At 39.7% G+C, this 22,367-nt stretch overlaps 1 protein-coding gene across 1 annotated transcript; it reads right to left on the bottom strand.

The window, feature by feature from the left end:
• Positions 1-974: 974 nt before the first annotated feature.
• gys2 (glycogen synthase 2) lies at positions 975-20,207 on the bottom strand. The gene is made up of 16 exons (XM_022749574.1): positions 20,084-20,207; positions 17,251-17,432; positions 15,655-15,846; positions 15,388-15,573; positions 13,044-13,188; positions 12,707-12,824; positions 12,476-12,596; positions 12,265-12,371; positions 10,644-10,703; positions 10,431-10,509; positions 7,100-7,213; positions 5,974-6,100; positions 4,816-4,911; positions 3,528-3,691; positions 3,300-3,380; positions 975-1,671 (listed from the first exon to the last, which is right to left on the bottom strand). Exons 1-16 carry the CDS (start codon positions 20,205-20,207, stop codon positions 1,450-1,452), a joined length of 2,118 nt encoding a protein of 705 aa, XP_022605295.1. The 3' UTR covers positions 975-1,449.
• Between the last annotated feature and the right edge of the window lie 2,160 nt (positions 20,208-22,367).

Genomic DNA, 22,367 nt, shown 5'->3' with positions numbered 1-22,367 from the left:
TTTGACCTCAGTAATGTGATGTGTGTGGTGTATGAGGGGGATGTAAATCAGATCCTACAAATGTAATTGGATTGTTCAGTGTGGCTGAAGATGACTGATCTCCACCCACACCTCTCCCATCTTTGTCGTTAGACCAGGAGCAGGATGAGAGAATAAATTAGACTACTTTCTTTGGAAATATAAATAAGGTTTTCACCAACTGAAATCCAAACACGCACATCAGACCCATGAAATTCTTTGCTGGCTTTTACACCTCACAAGCTAATGATTGAGATTATTTTGAATAATATGACTGGTTATCTTGTTACCCCACATTACATTTGATTGGATACATTTAAGTACTGTATACATGTGCAAGTTTAGAATGAGTCATCAAAAATATTTTAATGTTTTACAAGAAGAGATAAGAGAAAGATTTTGATATACAAACAAGAGCTTGTTAAGCCCCCATGCCGGCAACAGTCAACACGATATCTCAGTAACGTCTTGATGGAACTTCTTCAAATTTGGCACCAAGATTCACTAGGTCTCAAGAATGAACTGATTAGATTATGGTGGTCAAAGGTCCAGGTGACTTCACATTAACCCCTGTCACACTGTGACCTCACAGAACACGTTTTTGGCCATAAGTCACTAATTCATTCACTAATTATGACACAAATGTCTAAATGTCTAGGATAAAAAGTGATGACATTTTATATCCAAAAGGTCAAAGGTCATAATGTTCTGAGAAAACACTTCTGGACATTATTCAGTGCTGTAACTCAGGAAGGAGAGACTGTGTCTACATTTCCTTACACTGGGCTGGTTGATGGAGGAAACAACCAGGAGGTTGATTCTAGTTAGACATGTTGAACATTTGACAGTAACCAAGCAATGATTGAACAATTAACACATCGACACAGGATTATAACTTGTAAAATGCATCATTTTTATTTCACTGTGTAACTAAGGCAGACAGTTATTTAGCCTTTTACAATTATTGGATTGCATTAGAAGATAAGACTGTGTCATCTGCATAGTAGCTGTAGACAACATCCACATACACTGAAAACAGCAGTGGGCTGAGGATAAAGCCTTGGGGAACACCACAATTAAACTGGGCTACAGGGCATTTGGTCCAGGTCTGTCCAGGTCTCATGAGACCTAGGGCAGTGAAATAATGCTATCTACAAAATACATTAGAGACTTTTAAATCTTGTTTTGAATCCACAAACTTTCAAAAAAACCTTGGATGCAAGTGATGAAGTTTAAGGTTTGACCTGGCATCAGCAGAAGTACAGTGGAGATGGGTAAGTTTACTGTAGCAGGGAGGTGCGCTCTCCCTCACTAGTGTACACTATGTGAGTTAATCAGATTCATATATTCATTTTATTTTTGTGTTCGTTCTGTACACACCTCACAGAAGCATTGGGTGACTGGATAAACCTGTGTAAAATCTGCTGCTCTTCAATTTCCTGACTCTCCTGGTTGCTTCTTCTTTCCCTCAGGCATAGCACCCAGCACAAGGGGAGCCTTGAAATTCAGCCGGTCCCTCTCGGCCTCCTCGTCTTCATCGTAGGGCTCGTCATCATCATCGTCCTCCACATCACTGTGGTGGGGGGTGGAGTGGAGGGAGGCTGAGGGAGATGGGGGCACCGAGTAGGGGCGTGGGTATCGGAAACCCTCTGTCTGTGGAGATATAGTTATTGAAAAATACAGTTATTATCATTTTCTAGAATATACTGCAAAGGATTTTCTGTTTTCCAAGAAGCTTTCAGTTCATTTGTATGAAAACCATCCAGCAGAGACTTCAAACGTGCTGCAAATAGATTATCCATCACAACCAGCTGCTCCATCAAGTCTTGTGTTTATGTCATAGAGTATATATATGAAGATGGACGTAGCCTCTGTGACGTCACCCGAAGGTTTCTGAAGAGCAGTTTTGAAACTCAGGGTGAGCTGCCGCACCGTCACCATCTTGGTCTGACTCCGCCCCGAGCTCCCAGCTAATCCAAAATGGTCAAAGAGGTGCCCAACTTCTGAGATTTGTCCTCCTCTTGGAACTTTTTGTCTTTTCTCGTCATTTTAGCTTTTTGCTATATTTTCTCTTTCCATTCTATTCTACTTTTTTTTCCTTTCCATGTCTTTCCTCACTCCCTTCCTTGCTTTTTTCACTCCTTCCTTTTCCACTTTCTTTCCCTTGTCCTTCCTTTTCCCTCTCTTTCCTCACTCCCTTCCTTTTTTTCATTAACCTATTTCTTCCTGTCTTTTCCACAAGATAATTATGAATGAATTAATATAATTATGAATATGTTTTGATCTGTATTTAATCTAAAATTGAATCTAATTGTGGCTTTAAAATCCAGAATCATATGAAATCTGAAAATTATGTATCAAGTATGGTATCAGTCACAGTCCTTGAACCAGAGGATAAAGTCTTATTTCATGTAGCACAGCGGTGTTCAGCCTTAGCACCATCCAAAATGATGTGTTGTCATTCATCCAAATGTTACACTGTCAATTAAAGCCTGACCAGTGTGGATAAAATCAAACAATATGCACTGTGTGTCAGTCAGTACACAAGAGGGAATTTCATGCACATGCATGTGGAAGTAGAGGAAATAACTTTTTACTGGGAACAAAAGGTAATTTTCAGTTTGTAGCACCACTGAGACATTGTGCTTAACAACCCACTGAGTACAGCTGTTAGTCTTTGCTACATAAAAAGAATCTGACATGTGTTACAGAATATAACATTTTCAAGAGCTTCTCTTCCCTGTGAACTGCTTCACATAAAGTAATTGAAATGAAGATGCAGATCCAGGTGCAGTTTCAAAATGTTAAAGACCTCTCTGATGAAAATCAAGTGTTTAACCTTGTTAACATCCCTGTGGTGTTTTTAGATAATACAAGACATATGATGAGTGAAATAATCATCAACACCATGACTGAGTGTTTCCACCTTGAACTGCCGTGAACCATTGACAGTCTCATAAAAACAGATTCAGACAGCCAGGGTTTCATACATCACAAACCTAAGGAACCAATCCTGTCAATTTGTGGGGACAGGGGCGGGGCTCAAGGCCTGATCCAGATTTCTCAATCAGGAAGTAAGAGTAGATGATGTTTTCACGTGTGAAAAGCATGTTAATCTAAATATGAATCACAGCAGAGGATTTAAAACATGTTTGGAGGATCTTTAAAACCTAGCATTAAAACCAATAATTTAGACAATGGGAGCCTGTAGGCAAAAGTATTCGGTCTATTGTTCATTCATTCACAAACTCTCTCTCATGTTTTTGTTCAGCAGTGCTCACCTTCAGAGGAGCTATGGGGTCCACCTTGAACTTCTCTGGGAAAGCTCTGCTCAGTGCGAGATGGCGGGCATGTATGTAGAACTGTCAATCACAAGATGTACAGCAACAGTAAGACCCCATTTAACTTACTTCATGTGAATGGTATGTGCAGGCATGAATACAGAATAAACCTGAATTGAAACAGGATAAAGATTATGTTAGTGTCCCTCTCATCAAGCAGAAACAGACCCGTCCCAGGTATCTCCAGTCCAGCAGGTCGGACAGCCTCTCAGTGCGGTTGCGTTGGATGATGCGCTGACGCCGTGACTGCTGGCAGAAACTGAACATGAACTGGGTCAGCTGGTTACAGGACTCCTCGGGGGAGCGGAACCGTCGGTCCACAATGTAGATACCTGAGCGAGAGAGAGAAACAGGACAGGGAGGGGGGAGGAGAAGGACAAAATCAGTTGTTGAGGAGGAACACACATTTGATATCTCAGACCAAAGGAGGCGGGTCCATAGAGAGGAGGTTCCTCGAATATATTTGAGAAGCAAGAGGGAGATCAGAATATAACAAAAGAGTAGTTAGTTGAAATAAACCATCATTTATAAAATGACAATAAAGTAAAAAAAATATGTGCTTATGTATTATTAGATTCTATAGCTTTAGTTTTAAGTTACATAAAACAGTGCATGTTATAGCGTAATGTCTGGCAGTTAGTGACAAGTCAACATCTCTTAGTGCCCAATCAAAGCAGTTGAGACCCGGGCCTGGTGTGTTCACAGTTGCAGTGTTGCCAACTTAGTTCATTGTCTCTACATTTAGAGATTTTTTTCAAACAGACTGGGTATGAAACTGGTTCAGGACCGGGGGCTTAGGGCTACACCTCTTGTCATGGGTAGTCTACTGAGCCATTCTGGTTTCCTGGCTGCTCGGGAACTGCATGGAAGAGGAGAAGTGCTTCCAATACACTGAGTCTTGCCTCCATTACAGCAAATAAAGTACTTTCATAACATGTATCATTATTACTAAAGGAGGCAGAGGAATAACTAAACAGACACACAGAACAGAGAGAGCAGGAGAGAGGGAGGGAGAGAAGTCATTGCTAACTGCTCTCTCTCTCTCTCTCTCTCTCTCTCTCTCACACTATAAGGCAAAAGCCTGAAAAAATCAGTTTAAAAAAAGAAAGATATTCTGTCTCTTCTAACTTTTTCTCTGAGTGATCATGTTGCAGTAAATCCAGCTGAAATCACAGCTCGGTCTTTGTCTTTCATTTATGTGTTTGGTGATTTTGTCAGATGCCATCACAGTTATAAAATCAGGATTTGACCATAGGAGATCCAGACATATAATAGGTTTAGACCTAGTCTTGTTTCTTTTTAATCAAACAGTAGCTAGCTACTTGTGTTAGCCAACACCACAGTCAACTTGTAGCAGCACTAAGCAATGTTGTGCTTAATGGTTGTTGGGTTGGCTGCCTCAGACTGTGTGTGTGTGTGTGTGTGTGTGTGTGTGTGTGTGTGTGTGTGTGTGTACCATAGGCAGCAGGGTCTGTAACATGTTCCTCCATGAAGCAGCCGAATCCTGACAGGTTGGTGGTCACACTGGGAATCCCCATGACAGCACATTCACCTGGACACAGACAAAGACCCAGGTCAGAGAACACACACAGTGTTTCACAGCTGCAACAACAGATTAGTCCATCACAAGAAAATTAATTAGCACCTATTTTTATTTTCAATTAATCATTTCAGTCTAAAAACATTTCATGGTTTCAGCTTCTCTAACGCAAGGATCTGCTGCTTCTCTTAATCTCAAACTCTGTGTAGTGGCCTGAATATTTTTGTTTTCTATTCTTGGTCAGACATTTTTCACTGTTTTCTGATATATTAAACCAAAACAACTGGCAGATTATTCACTGATGAAAATAATTATCAGTCTCAGCCCTATTTTGTTTGTTGTTGTCATTTTACTTTTTTTTTCTTTTTTGGGGGGGTGGTGGGTGACACAATACAGCTGCTGCCGGCCACTTGGAATATGATACAATTTTTGGGCAATGAATGTCTGGTAGAAGCTGATTTCATTTTTGTAAATGTGATTTAACCATCTCGAGAGAATTATAAATATGGAGCTATCAGGATGATAAAGTTTGTTGTCCTAAAATCCAGAAGTGAATTAACAATTTTGAACCATGGAATAAACTAATTATTAATATTTTATTAATGTACAACACTGTTTAACTGTTACATCCAAGATGTTATGCAGCCCCCTTCTCCTAATGCCCTATGTTGTAAACTACCAAGGTGGGAAGTGGGACAGATGACAACTCATCATATGGAGGCTGTGTCAGAATAAACATATAACCATTTGACTGGAGCCATGTGTAACCACATTTAGCACAGTCATGTGGAAACTAACCTGCAAAGTAAGATGGCTGCTGGCACTGCTAACGTTAGCCACACTCAGCTAACAATATGATATTGTTTATGTGCAGACGCAGTAAAGATAATGTAAAGATAATGCAGCTCATCACAGCAGTTTTGACTGTTTTCTGATTGTTTTCTCACTTTATGACGAGTCTCAATTTAAATTTCCATTTAATTGTCAGGGAAACTAGTCATTAGGAACATTCCTAGTGTCTAAATGCAGCTACACTTGCATATGATAAGTTTCAACGTGAGGGTGAAAGTCTACCAGGTGTGTATCCCCATGGTTCATAGTAGGAGGGGAACACTCCGAGGTTACAGCCACGAACAAAGTCCTCATAGTCCATCGGCAGCAGGGGGCTGGTGGAGGACAGGAATTCAGGGTGGAAGATAATCTGACAGGAGGAGGAGGAGAGAGAGAATAAAAACATGAGTGTGTGGAAGTAAATATGTTCGTTAGTCACCATCTGCAATTACTTTCCACTTATCAACTCAACAGGATAGACTTAGACTTATCGTCAGCTGCAGCATGTTACGATAGAGATCTTAAACTATATTCATGGTTCACTGAGGATGGTTCTTGATGTTCCGGTGGCCTTGTGACTTTCTCATCTATTGTCACGCCTCAGACCGATTTTATTTTTTCTCGTATACAATGTTAAACTTTTTGCACTATATATATAAATATATATATAACAGCAGATACAGTCATCCCTCAGGGGAAGATGTGACTGAAAAATAGAATATGAGCAATAACTTTCTTAATGGGAAAATTTTTGCTGCTAGAAATCACTATTCACTGGATGTCTTTTCACATGAAGCTGCTGATTTTTATTGGACAGTTACAGTCAACAGTTGTTTATTGATGTTTTGATGCTTTTTTTCTCATAGAACACACTTTATTGTGAGGGAGCATATGGGCCACATTGAGGAAAAAAAGAAATCTGTGATATTTCGAGAGAAAAGTCATAATATCCCAATGAATGAAATGTAAAATTTGAAAAAAAAACATAATTTTTAGGAATATTACATCAACCAACCAAACAGGTCAAAGGAGAGTCAGTGTCAGCCTGAGCTGCTTCTGGCAGCTGCTGTTTGTTCGTCTAACAATAGAATAGACTCAGTTTCTTCACAATCTTTTCAATGCCCTGATGATGATGATTATGATGCCAATGATGCTGGTGATGATGATGATAATGAGCCAAGACATGAAGTATCTCCTTATTTGTGAAACCTCTGCTAAAGAAGAACTTCACAGGATGCTCCACGTTCCTCATTTCAAAGCTTCTGATGTTTCCCCTCTAAAATTACAACTTTATTCTTGTAATATTATGATTTTATTCTCAAAATTATATCATAGCCTAAACATGAAGTTCAGAGGATGTGATGTGTACCTTGACGCGGTCGTTCCTGGAGTTGAAGAGGCCAATGCGTCTGACGTTGGACAGGATGGGATCTGTTGAGTCATCCAGCATGTTGTGAGTGGTCACTGGAGGGAGGCTGTGTCTCTGCAGCAGGAAGTGGGAAGTATATGTTGAAAACAGGGAAACAACACAAGAGGGACGACAGGAGCAGGGAAAGGTCAAAGTGAATCCTGATAGTCATGGTTATATTTTCATCATTTTAAAGGGGGACAGTTTCCTGAATTATATCATCCTTTTTAAGATATTGACGATTCTTTCATCTTTGCTTCAATCTTTGCTTCCTAGCTTGCGGTCTTATGCCCACACTGCCAATCAATATCACCTCAGGGATAATAATGTTAATCGACTAATCAGTCAATACAGTTAATTCCCATTGCATCAGGATAAAAAAACTGAATGACATAGTCTGCTGTGAACATCACTGGACAGAGGATTCATGTCTCTGCAGGTACAGAGCACTAAAAGTCTTCTCCTGTGTCTCAGTGGAAGGAAGCGTCAACTTTCTCTCTTTGCTGTACATTGTACCTAGTCATGTGACAAACTGAAGAATGTTGCATGCATGGACACATTGAAAGATAAAATATGACTTTAAATTGCTGGATCAAGTACTTTTTTTTTCGATTAAATGAACAAATCTGTGGAGCAACCTGATGGCTGAATGGTTAAGGCGCATACCACCCGGCCAGCCGGACCTTTTGCTGCGTGTCATTTCACTACTCTCCCTGAATTTCCCATCCGCCTCCACTGCTACTATCTCATAAAGGCATAAAATGGCCAAAAATATTACTTTAAAAAAATGAACAAATTTGTCATCTTGGCTCAGACAAACAGACCTCTATTTCAAAATGTGAGCACTATGGCTGACTGTAATTGGCTAATCACCAGGTGAAGCATCAAGTGCATAAGATCTCCCTGAACCTTATAACAAACAACAACGCTTACAAACTAGAACAACGCTCCTGTTCCTCAGCCCATGGAAATAACACACCAAAAGGCTGGATAGATGAATACACACACACATGTGCACACACGTACACAAACACAAACACACATGCAAACACAGTAGCTTTAGCTCAGATGGTTTAAACACATGTAAGACAGTAAGAAATGCTAACAACGGGATGAAATTATTCCATATGGTTAGAATAGTTTTTTCCCACTACAAAGATACCACATTTTAAGAGTAATTCCTCTAAAAAACACTATCACAAGATCTAAGTAAGATATAATAAGAATAACCTCAGGACGGTTGAAAAGATATAATTTAATGATTACTAATCTGTAGTTCTGTTTTTAAATCAGAATCCATACATGCTGAGGAACTCATATTCATGTGAGCTGTATAGGTAATCAAAAGCAATTATTTTGAACCAATATCGAAACAGAACATGTACATGTCTGTTGAATGTAAACTGTTCACTCTGAGGTCTCTGGTTTATCTGTGAGATGGTGTTAACACTGCAAATGTTTTTCCTTTCACCTCCATTGTATTAGGCTGTAGCTTACAGATATATCTGAAACCCTGGACATCAAAACTATGGCAAGAGGAAAGAAAATATGTTTTTTTTTCAATTATGCACAATCACCACAAATATACACAAACGCAACTTCTGAAGTGTCAGTAAATATATAAGAATTCTTCATATGTTGCTGGTTGAAGGAGGAGCAACTGTTCAGTAAAACATCCTCCTCAATGTGATAAAAGTTAGTGAAATAAACAAGGCTGAACCGTGGGGTGGGAGGGGGCTGGGGAGGATGAAAAAATGACAAATAGAAAAATAATACAACAGTACTTCCCCCAATCACGGATCGGAACGAGTCTCCGTTCCATCACTCCCCTCACACTTTTGTGGTCAATACCACTTGCACTCCATTTCCGACAAATGAAATATTGACACTGGCATGTGTTCATTTAATTGAGAAAGACCTTTGTATAGGTTCTGCACTCGTAGCACTGTGCTGTAACATACATCACTTCGACACAGACAGTCTATTGACCCCATGGTCTGGGGCAGAGGAGGGTAATTAACCCACGCTTGGCTTGGTTACAGCGCTGATGTTCATTCATGGTTTTTGCTCAGTGGAATCCCCCTCATGTCCTTTTATAATTCATCCACAGCAGGGGCCATCGCCTGCATTGATCTGTCCTGAGGAAATACCTTATCTAATGAAAACAGAGAGCATGCTGGTGGAAATTTATCCTCCAGATTTTTTTCAATTTTCTATGAACACAGATGTTGCTGACTGACTGACTGGGTGATGACGTTTAAGCATTGGTCGGCAGGCTAAACGATGGAGTTCCCCCACTCTTGTTCTTTCAAAATGAATTGAACATCATCAGGGGGGCATATACAGGCGGTGTTGCCCTTGTTGCTAGAATTACTGACTTTTCAGACACCTTTAGTGACTTTCCTTTCCATAGGTCTAAACCTAGTACATATCTGGACCTATGGTCAAATCCTGATTTTATAACTGCGATATCGTCTGCCAAATACTAAACACATAATTGAAAGACAAAGACTGAGCTGTGATTTCAGCTGGATTTACTGCAACATGATCACTCAGGGAGCAAGTTAGAAGAGACAGTCTGTCTTCCTTATTCAGTCTGTCACACAGAGCACAGCGTCCGTCTGGATCCACAACAGTTTAGTCTTTATTTTCTTCAACTCCAGAATGTCACAGACTTTTATAAGAGGCAGGTTTTTATGTCTAACTCCCTCTGTTTGATATGTAGAGTTGGTCATAGTGGTTAGTATGAAGCCTCGTTACCAATGACTTCTCTCTCTCCCTCCTTCTCTCCTGCTCTCTCTGCTCTGTGTGTCTGTTTAGTTATTTCTCTGCCTCCTTTAGTAATAATGATATTGGAATGAAAGTAATTTATTTGCTGTAATGGAGGAGAGGCTCAGTGTATTGAAAGTGCTCATCAGTCAGTCAGTCAGTCAGTCAATCAGTCACTGACATTCCAGATTATAGGGTTGGCCTAGTCTATTGTAGATCTGTATGGAGTTTGCAATTCATAGATTTATGTCAGGACATTGAGGGTTGAACAGGACTGTGGGTATTATGGGAAAATAAAGCTTTGTTAAAGTGAGAATACAGAGGGGTAAGAGGCTTGAGTGCCTGAGTTTAGAGAACAGCAATACATTACATTGAAACTTTACTACCTGCTGACTATGTAAGTCATTCAAATGAAGTAAATATTAGAATTTTGTACACAATAGATGGCAGAAATGCAACCGAAAAGTGTGTTATTACTTATTTAAATGGAGTATGAAGAAGAAACACAAACAGGCTCCAGTACCTGAGTGGCATAGATGGCTCGCTTCATTATGGTGAAGTCGTCTCGGTCCAGGATGGAGTTCATGTCAGGGATATTCCCTCTGAGGACAGAGCAGACAATACAATCATTTGTCACAGAAGAACAGTGTTGATGTACTCAGCAATTTCACATCAATGTAATCCCTCACCAAAATCAATAAAGCTATGGGTTCACATACAGTATCAATATACTTACTTTAACAGAGCATCATACAGCTTTGTTCCAAACTTCTCCTTCACGGTGTGAGCTGTGTCCCTGTGAGAGATAAATACAAACCTGCATCAGAAAGCTTCAACTGCATTGTTAAACCAAAACTCATTCAATCCCAAACTCACCGAAATCATATTAGACTGAGCCAGTCATTCTGAATTTAATGGCCTAGAGTTTGAGAAACCATCCTATAATTGTTGAAGTTGGAGAAGTGGTCCAGTCAGTTCCTGGACCAGCAGCACAAACCTGGGTAGGACTGAGGAAGCAGTGCTTGCCTTCTTTCATAGCAGCTGCTGAGGTGCCCTTGAGCAAGTTGCTTAACCCCCAACAGCTCGAGTGGTAACAAGTCTTTCAAACCATATAACATGATAGGTAGTAGTTGTTGATGCCATTAGGTTCGTCAAAATCACACCATTAGAATATCCATGTTGACATGACTGCATCACATCATCTCTGCAGATTTGTCAGCTGCATATTCATGCTGCCAATCTCCTGCCAATACTCAGATAGACTGAGACATTCAGACCATGATTGATTGGTATTAGGAAGATAACATTCCCCAAACCATCCATCACACCACCAGTGTCCAGTGTTGGTGAGTCTGTGTCCACTGCAGCCTCAGGTTTCTGGTCTTGGTAACAGGAAGTGGAACCTGACCTGGTCTTCTGCTGTTGTAGGTTTGACATGTTCACTCTGAAGCTTCTCTGCTCAGCACAGTTGTAAAGAGTGGTTATCTGAGTGACCGTAGCCTTTCTGTCCAGTCCAACTAGTCTGTCCATTCACCTTTGACCTCTCTCATCAACACAGAGCTGCTGCTCACTGGATGCTTTTGTTGTTGCTCCATTCTGAGTAAAATCTCTAGAGACTGTTGAGTGTGAAAATCCAGGAGATCAGCAGTTTTTTGGAGAAAAACTTGAACCAGTCTGGCACCAACAATCATACCACACCCAAAGTCACTGAGATGATCTTTACTGTAAGTGTTGCTGGAGTTTTAACCCTTTAGACTGCTTTTTCCTTTCTGCATACACCTTGGAAGTAGGTGAAGTTGTGCCAAAAACCTTTACTTTGCTTCTCGACAACTTCTCGACGCACTCACCATTGACGAACAACACCACACCAACATCACCCTGTCTCTCACTGGAAGCAATGACAACATCCAAGTAGGATCTTCTTTCTGTGGTTTCAATCCCACTGACGTTCTAAGAACAACCTTATTTTTTGAAAATGAAACTATGTTACTGTGGATCACCTGAAAAAAATCTCCTTTTTACGCTTGAAGATGTTTCACTATAAGAGGTAAGTGATCACCTTGTCTTCACATTTTTCCCCATTCTGATATTTGATGTGAACATTAATTTAAGCTCCTGATGTATCTGCATTGTACCACTGCCACTTGATTTGCTGATTGGATATTTGCAAGAGTAAGCAGGTGCACAAGTGCTCCTAAAGTGCTTGGTGGCAAATCTGCCTTCCTGCCTAGTCATTGTACCTGATCTGGGTTGGAGTTGTTAGTCAAATGTTTCATATGTAAATGTGCATGCTGCATGTATAGTATCATCTACTTATGTTGGTGTTGGACTGTTATTCAAACTACAGTATGACATACCAGAGCTGCTTGCGTACCGCCTGCCCCTTCAGTGATTCCACATTGAAGTTGTCAGTTTTGGCAGGCATGATGATGAACACTACCACCGTTACATCATTTCTGTGGACCTATGAAGAGAGAGAAGAACAAAGGGGGACAGGACAATAACTAAGGATTTAGACAGGAACACATGCTGAATTAGTCCTGTATGCATAAAACCTAAGGACATCACCCGCAACAGGTAGTTGAGTCTGGACAGTGATTCAAGGAAAATATCAGCTCCCTTGTTGGAGAATTCATAGCGTCCAGCAATGAAGAAGAAAAGAGTCTTCTCCAGGTTGAAGTCCAGATGACTGCCAGGAGGAAAAGAGTCACAATAAGTTTTAATGAAGATCTATCTATCTATCTATCTACAAAATATGAATGACATGAGATCAGAGCTGCATGAATAAAAAACCCTCACCCATAAAAGTGTCCTCTGACAAACTCCTGGAGGCGGGCCTTGCTGGTGGAGTGCAGGTTTTGAAACTCGTGCATGGCTGAGAACTTCTTCACATTCAGCCCATTTGGAGTCACTACATCTGTACCATCAACACAGCAACAGGAGGGCTTTAATGACAGTAGGCATAATTGGTCAGTTTGCCCTGAAGGTGGTGCTAGAGGGGGTCAGCAAAACTCTGGCTTCATCCTCCGGGGACCATGAATATTCATACTTTATTTGTTGGACAGATGATCAGACCTACAGAGTGACCAACCAAACTGCAGGTAATCCAATACTGAATTAGTGAAAGCTTCCTCACCTGGCTTCCTGTGCAGCATGTGGTTGGCCTCCACAGCAGTGATCTGGGAGACTGTGGTGAAGACATGAGCACAGTGGACTGCAGCTCTCTCTAGACAGTAACGATGGTAGATCTGTCTCTCACCTGCCTCCTTGTCAATGTTGAACTGCAACACACACACACACACACACACATGGAGAGAGAGAAAGAGATTGAGAAGTGGCGGTGACAGTTTTAGGGGCAATTATTTCAAGGATTCTCATTTTTAACCTTTACATTTACAAAAACTGTTAATATTCACACACTGAAAGTGAAAAAATAAGATTGAACTGTGATTTTACAGACTGTGCCTCACTGGAGTGTCGTGATTGTAAAGTATCTAATTTCTGTGATATTTAAACCATCAGAATCTGTAAATAGATTACAGTAATCCGGTCACATGAGAAACCTGCCTCATAAATGTCTTTGTGTACTGATGCATACACTATAAAGAGTTTCTGGTAAACTGTACTATAGCTCACATATTAGCTGTATTGCACTTCCAACATATAGTGGCAGAAACACAGCCAGTGCAGCATCACCAGGCCCTGTGGTTTGATGGGGGATGGAGGTATAGATATATATATATATATATATTAAAACGCTGTCTTGTTTTATCACAGCTATAGCTACATCCTGTAGCCTCACACACCAAGCTGTGAACACAGCAACACAACAACCTGTGAAACACAACAACATAACATGATGTGAGATATCGTCCTTAAAATAAATTCATGTTTTTTTTTCATGTGTCTTATTACAGTATTCCAGCAGTTTATCAAAGTTTCTATCATTCTGATTAGAAATGCTATGTGAAAGCATGAAAATACAAGACCTGTATGAAATATTGTGTATTTGAGTTTACATGCATCTATTTGTGTGTTTGCATGAGTGTGTGTGTTTGAGTGAGCAGAGCATGCAAAAAACAGAAAATGATGCAACATAATATAATTATATATAATATAATTACTATTTATCCTATTTTACATGCTGGCTGCAGAGTGTGTCACAGTCAACAGAGCTGAAAATGCATATTGATATGATTCTATTGACAGAGTAGCTGAAGTTCATCTGGACTTCCTGTTCAGACTGAATGGATAATTGACAGACAAGGTGTTTGTCAATTATCCATTCAGCCAGTGAGTGGCCTTTAGGTCCATGCTGACCTTTAGGATCTGAGCAGAGCAGAGCCAATCACAAACATCACCCTGACCCCTCCACACAGCTCAGCATCACTAATGATGCTCTAAGTGGCTGTAAAAGGCTGCGATTTTTGGCCTGAACCTTGGAATGTGAAAATGAATCTGGCATATGTTGTCATGGTAACACATTCTCGTGGAAATATCAGAAATATCACAGCTCCATAACTAGATAGAGCTCCATATTCAGATCTGGATTATTATCTGGATCTGGATCAGGATCTGCACCAAACTGTACAAACTCAGAGATCTCAACATCTTAAATATGTCTGATGTTTTTATACCAAGATCCAAATATTACTGAGAAATTCATGAACATGTAAAAAAAAAAAAAGAAAAAAACCCTGTCTTGCAATGTTAATAGAATCCGCCTCTTTCACCAGATAGGCACAAAAATGTAATGGATTCTTCTCCGGCCCATTCCCCATCCCTCCACCAAGTTCAGTACAAATCAGTTCAGTATCTTTTGCATAATCCTGTTGACAAACAAAAAAACACAGCCTCCTTGGCAGAGGTAATAATCACTCATGGCAAATCACATCAGCAGTATGAGAAACATATTCTATTCTATGATTCCAAAATTGTAGGTTATCCTGCTGTCAAAATCAAAACAATGTTTTTAAAAAATAGTATTCAAATAAATATCAGATCTGACTTGGTAGAGACAGATTCTTATTATACGACTTGAAATGGGTTCAGGAGCAAACTTTCATCCTTCAGGCCACGGCATTCACAAGGCCAAAACCATGTTTTATGAGGTCACCACATTCTTGACCTTTGACCCTTGACTACTAAAATGTAATTTGGTATTCTGGTTCCAGCAATGTTTTTCTTTTCTGTGATTTTGAAACGTATTCCATCAGGGAGATGTTATGTCTAAAAAAAGATTATAGAACTGTCAGTGACTGTTTTTCTGTCTTCAGTAAGGACAGAGACATGAATTGAACACTCTCACCTTGTCCAGGTTGTTATAAAAGTCAGCATTCCCAGCGCACAGGTATCGTCCCAGCAGGGTGGCATGTGTNAAAAAAAAAAAAAAAAAAAAAAAAAAAAAAAAAAGATTGTAGAACTGTCAGACTGTTTTTCTGTCTTCAGTAAGGACAGAGACATGAATTGAACACTCTCACCTTGTCCAGGTTGTTATAAAAGTCAGCATTCCCAGCGCACAGGTATCGTCCCAGCAGGGTGGCATGTGTTGTGAATACGGTTGCCATGGGAATCTTGCGGGAGCGGGAGAGAATAAGCCCAGGTCCTGCTTGCCACTCGTGGAAATGAGCAATGACATTTGGTTTGTCTCCGAGGTTGTCCGTCAGCTGGAAAACACCAAATAACATAAGTTCACACTGTAACTACATGAAGGGAGTGACTGATCAACAGGCTGAATACCAGCTGACCTCTTTGAAGAACCAGGCGATCAAGGAGCCCAGGATGAGCGAGTCGTTGGCCTCTCGGTCATGGTAGGGCAGGCCAATGTTGCAGGTCTGCCACAGGTCCCCCTTCCACCGGTCCAGGTTCCAGGCAGCAGAGCCAATGTCGAACAGGATCACGTAGGGGCTGCCCTCGATCAGCCAGCGGCCAAAATGAACCTGCAGCGTCAGCATCGACAGAGAAGATCCACTGAAAGTACTTTTGTAGAAAGTTACACATTTTTTAAAATTTCCACTGTGCTTTGATACATGGGAACATGCTATAATAAGACACTAACAAGTGTCTTGCTCAAAGGCAGTCTGGCAGACACACAGCTGACTTGCATCACTGGTCAGTAACAGTGGGAAAAGTTTTAAATGTCTTAGAGTAGAAGAATTAAAAACATAAATACTTAAAAAAGTCAAAGTTAAAAGGTAAAGTATTACATTTAAAATCCCCCTTAAATTCCTTTCTTTTCCTTTATGTCTGCAGTATTGCATGAAATGAACAAAATTAAATGCATTATCCATCATCTTGCACATATTTCCCTGCAACTGAGCCTTGACTAGAATTAATTCTTTATATATGGAGGCACATCATAGCTATAATGACATATGCCGTAATTTACACACCAAAACTATTTTATAGAAATAAATAGGCTTATAAATGTAGTTATGTAGAACTAGTCAAGTGCAAGAAGCTCAAAGAGATAAAGTAAAAATCTTTTATTTTTTAACTCTCGAGGCTGCAGGTTTTCATTTGGACCACACAACATGTCACATCCCTGGATCATCAGGGTCTCTCTCTGGTGTTTGATCACCATCTAGTGGCCTTCGATCAGTGGGTGGGTCTCTTCACTGACAATGTGGTTAACACACTGAGAGGCTGCACAAGCACCAGTGACAGTGTTGGGTTGGTAGAATCTAAATCATATTTACATGCAACAAGGTTAACAACATGTATGTGATATAATATAGTTAAATGTGTGTGATGAACTTGCAAATAAATTTTAAAATTTACACAATTTTTTTCAAAACAAGATAAAGAGATAATATTGATATTCCATATATGTAAATATATGTGGCAATTTATGTATCAATAATACATTGTGGTAAAATTGTATAAATCACTATATAACTACAAACTTATATATATATATATATAGTAGTTGTATAGTAGTAGCAATTATATTGGAATAAGTATCAGTATTAGAAAAAGCAACACAGAAGTCGGAGTAGTGATGGTGCTGTCAGCTGCAGTAGCAGCTGTACAACTAGCTGTAAGAGTAGCAATATTGTTATATATTGTTTTTGACTTGAGGACATTAATTGTCCTTCATGTGGCAGAGACTTTTGTGGATTACAATGTTTCTCATCGAGGACAATTTTAATTTGGGTTCAGTTACTTGCTCAAGGACACTATGACATATAGACAGGAGGAGGCAGAGTTAGAACTACCATGTCTCTGATTAAAGGACGGTCCACTCCAAACTTAACCACACTTATTAAGACAATATAAATCTCAGGTAGCTGTCCCTGCTCATTCACACACACAAACACACATACTCTCTCGCTCTCTCAGACCTGGCAGCCATTGTGGATCAGAGAATCCATGGCCTTCCTGATGTTGGGGTTTGGGGGCTCGCAGGCTTCCACCTGGGTCTTGAAGTTTTGTTCGAAGTACGGTCCCATCATGTAATAGTTCTCCCCCCATTCATCCGCTGTGATCTTAGCCTTGGTCTGGATCACAGTGTAGATTCCTCCAACTACATGTTCACACACAGTGGAAGGAAAAGACACATTGTTTAACTTCTGTTGTACATTTCAATATTAATGTCATCAACAAAGATGAAGGTCATGCACTTTTACATCCCTGTACAACCCTGTTCTCCTTCAACATATCAACAAAGGTCAAAGGTTACCTATTATTATTGAAGTCAGACAGGTCTGTGACATGGTTTGAATGGAGCAAACTTTTACTTTTTGACTTTTACTGAAGTAAACTTTTGTTGTTGCACTTCTGTAATTTTTGTTCTGAGCATTCAATACTCATGGATCACACCACACCTATCTTTGAACATTTTGGTCCCAACTCCGCTCCAGTGACATTCCTCTGAATGTCACTGGCACGGTTGTGATATATCACCATGACAAGATCTGTCCACAGACAGACAGACAGACAGACAGACAGACAGACAGACAGACAGACAGACAGACAGACAGACCATCACCTGCCAAAGTTCTCAAAACCACCTCTGCAGTAGTTCCCACTACAGTAGGTAGGATGTGTATGACTCTAAATATTCCTTCTGAATGTTCAGAATTGTTGAATCTTCATCACGAGGTTGATGCTGTAGTATTTTGTGTGTTTTTTAAACACGTGGAAATGTTTCTCATGTCTCTCACTTGGCAACAAAAAGACAAATATTGATATGAAAGACCGTCAACAATCACTGAGCCTATAATGACGTCTAAACTGCATCAGAGAGCGGCGGTTATGTAAGAGGTGAAGGCAAAGAAAACAGCAGACTGACCAATGACCTCTAAACTGTTTGACAACATGACCACATTATGAATTGGATGCATATAAACACTAGACTTGCATTCAGGACTCAAAACTCTATGGTTTCTGTAAAAAAAAAATATATATATTGAAAATAATATTATATCAATATCAATATCAATAATATTGATTTCGTAGGTGCAACTGCTGTCAAGTGACATGAATATTTCTCTTGCAACAAAGCAACTATTTATTATTGATGTGATGATCACATGGAGGCTACTTCATACAACATACTGTCTCATAAACTGACAGTGTCATGTGTAACCTCTGACTGTGTCTCTGATTAACTGATTAACAGAATGATAGACAGAGTGCAGAAAAAGCATAAAACTGAAAGGAAAACTGATGCATTTTTCTCCAAATATCAATATTCCAATACGATTTCATGACTTGATGATGATTTTAGGGTTTGAGGTCAAGAGTTAATTTTGGATAAAGTATTTTTGCCTAGGTTGGTTAGTGAAATGACTTGCCAGTGCGTTATATGCTATATGTATTATTTTGGGAAATGTAACTAAAATAATTTTTTGTGTAAATATGACCGAAATGTGTGCATCAAAATAATGAAAGTAGCCCCCAAAAATTAAACTTGACGGGGAGTAGTATAATTACACCATTCATTTTATTTCATTACTTAATTGTGGTGTCCTTGAGCACCTATGAACCACACCAGAAGATACATGAATACATTTATAATTAAATAAAACTAGAGACCATCTTGTGATGGGATCATGCTGACATTCTGACCCATGAGTACTCAGTAGTTATTACTATATTCTTACTACATTATTACACGAGTACTCCGTAGTAATTACTACATTATTACGTGAATACTCTGTAGTCATTACTGAGTAATCAGTAGTCATTACTACGTTATTACTACATTATTTCATGAGTACTCAGTAGTCATTACTACATTATTACTACATTATAACATGCGCACTCAGTAGTCATTACTATGTTATTACTAAATTATAACATGAGTACTCAGTAGTCACTACCACATTATTACTATGTTAATATTACATCATTACATGAGTACTCAGTAGTTAGGAAATAATGTTCTCAGGACAGTTCTCATTGACATGTTTTTCTGTTTCTGTGGTCACGACAACGGAACAAGTTAGAAACAATGACTAAAACGTGGTCTAATAAAAACTATATATTAACCAGCAGTCACTTCCAAGCTGCTGCTAAAACCCTGATTTGACTTCACAACCCCAGACAAACACAGGGCAGCGGGTGAGCCACTGTCACCAACACTTGGTGATCTAAGGAGCTTAAGTCCATGATGGACAATTTATTCATCCAGTTGGTTCCCCATCAAATTAACTTTCTCATGTTTGCCTTTAATTATATTCATGACACATATTAGCCTCAGACGAATGAGACGGTCACAGGAGTATCTGCTCTTTCATTACTTATCTGCAGTTTAATGTTTAACTCTTCAGAGGGAGCAGACTCTGACTCCACTCTGAGCAGATTTCAATATTTGCTCTTTGAGGGGCAAAGAGTCGCAGTTTTACACAAAATATTACCAATACAACCAGCTTTTAAAGTGCTAATTTCTGCCTTAGTGAGATGATTTCATCGATTACTTTAAATGAAATATTGTATTTTTATTGTGCAGTACTTCCTGCCAACATCACTTCATGTTTTCACTTCAGTGTGGCTGATTTGAAATGAAAGCTATATTCAAACACCTGAAATACACAGACTGTGTGTGTAATGAATAATGTGAAATGTAAAAATACAATATCAATATCACTTGAAACATCTCATTTCTTTTGGAAATGAACAAATCAATACACCTGTGATAGTCAGAAGCCACAGATTTCTGGTCAGACTTACCCTTGTTGGTGACCTCCCAGGCCACCTCAAAGAGTAACAGGTCCTCCACAGGCAGCTCATCCTCCTCCCAGGCCGGCAGCACCCCACTCAGGGACGTCATGGACAAAGAACGGGACAGTGGCATCTTGACACTTGTGTCCGACAGGCAGCAGCTGGAATCTGAAGCAGATGTGTGGCAGTCTGAAGAGATATCCTTCAAACAGGCCTGCAGGTGAAGGTCCTGAGCTCAGTGGGGACAGTCCACCAGGACACAAGAGGAAAAGATAAAAGGGACTTACAAAGGCAAAGAGCTTCCACCCCGCCTGTTGAGGCTGAACCTCCACACTAACACACACACACACACACACACACACACACACACACACACACACACACGCACACACACACACACACACACACACACACACAAACACACAAGTTTGCACAACTATCCTTGTTAGGACATTGCACTGGCTTCCATTCACTGTGGACAGCCAAACCCAAAACCCTAACCTTAACTATGACTTCAGAGATGATGTTTTACCTCATTACAGCCAGGCTTTGATCCCATTGAGGACCAAGGTCAGTGTTTGTACAAGAAAAGGTCCTAAAGAGTTAACAAAAACGCACGCATACATACACACACACACAGTCAGGGTGTCAGGGTGAAAGTTTTGGTGGAGTTATATGATATGAACTGAATGTGATTGAAAAATGTTGATGAATGAAAGAAGGTCAGGGTGAGGTACTGCCCACCCCACAGAAAGAAAGTTATAGCAGTGTTTCCAGAATTTAAGCATCATTAGTAATAGATACTTTATTTTCACTTGTTATATTTTAGATTTTTTTCTTGTCACATTTTGCCCTTATATTATCTGGTTTATTTAACAGCTTATTTAACTTACCAGTCTTGCCAAGAGCTTCAGCCATTGTTACATCTATAAGACAAGAGGTCATAATACATCTTCTGAGCAGCTACGTGTTCAGAACAGACTGGAGGCTACAGTGACTCAGTATCGGAAAGTGACGAGATAGTAGGACTGGGCTGGGGCTAACCGGTTAGCATGCTAACTTCAGTAGAAGAAAAAAAGTGAAGGGAATAGAAGCAAAACAAGAGGGTTGTTTTCCACCTCTGGAGACAGCGGTTGGTGAGTAAAGGAATAAAGTTTGATGCTGACCTCACAACGTTTCTTCTAGACTTGTAAGTAAACAGCTGCCTATGCTAACGTGAAATATGTAGCAATAGCAAAATGTACAAATAACATGACATAACATGACATATTATAAAACTCCTATACACAACCTGCATAATAATAAATATTTGACACTTGGAGGTGGAGCTAGACAAGATATATGGGGAGAAAGACCAAGGTGGGGGTGGACCTGCAATAACATGGTGCATCTTACCTGTATCTGTACCTTTAGTGTGTATACAGTAATACAGTCTTACGGATCCCTCAGGTTTGTCCAAACTGTTGTAAAACAATGTCTCATCTGCATCAGAACAAAAATTATATTACCACCACAAGGCATTTTATTGGAAAACTGAGAACACTGAATAAAGATAAACATGAAAATAAACAAAAAATCTGAGAATGTGAAAAGAAAATCAGCAAATATTGAATGAAAATCTGAGAAAACACATTTACTCAAACCTGTCGATAACACCAAACTGCCGCAATCTTTTATTTCAGATAATTAACATTACCCTCCGACACAGATCATAAGTTACTACAGATATATACGGACAAACAACCATTCACACTCACATTCATACTAACTTTAGAAACGCCAACTAACCTGCATGTTTTTGGAGGAAGCCGGAGTACTCAGAGGAACCCCACACAGGCATGAAGAGAACATGCATCAGGCCAGTGAAGTCCAAAAACACACATCTGTACAACATGCAGCAGCAGAGTCTGTTTATGAAGCCATTAACACTGTGATACTCTATGCTTCTTTGGGCCTCATTGGTGACACACTGGTATTAAACACAAGGAAGTCTGAGATTAAAAATTTACATAAAATGATGTGCTTAAAAAATAATAATAATAATAATAAAATACAGTGTACTAAAACACAGTTCCCAGTATGTTTGGTTTATGACCTGGTGAGGGGCCCCTTGTCAAATTCCACATGTCTATGAGATGTTAGGAATCAACCACAGAGAGACCTTTCCTCTCTTTACTCCTCACATGGTTTATTTAAATAAACGTTCACAGAGGTAAAATGAAATTAATGTTTAACACACACACACACACACACACACACACACACACACACACACACACACTGGAAAAAGATT

This window comes from Seriola dumerili, unplaced genomic scaffold, assembly GCF_002260705.1.
Source record: "Seriola dumerili isolate Sdu_G_001 unplaced genomic scaffold, Sdu_1.0 BDQW01000138.1, whole genome shotgun sequence".
Taxonomy (NCBI): Eukaryota; Metazoa; Chordata; class Actinopteri; order Carangiformes; family Carangidae; genus Seriola; species Seriola dumerili.
This window is presented reverse-complemented; position numbering and strand designations above follow the sequence as displayed.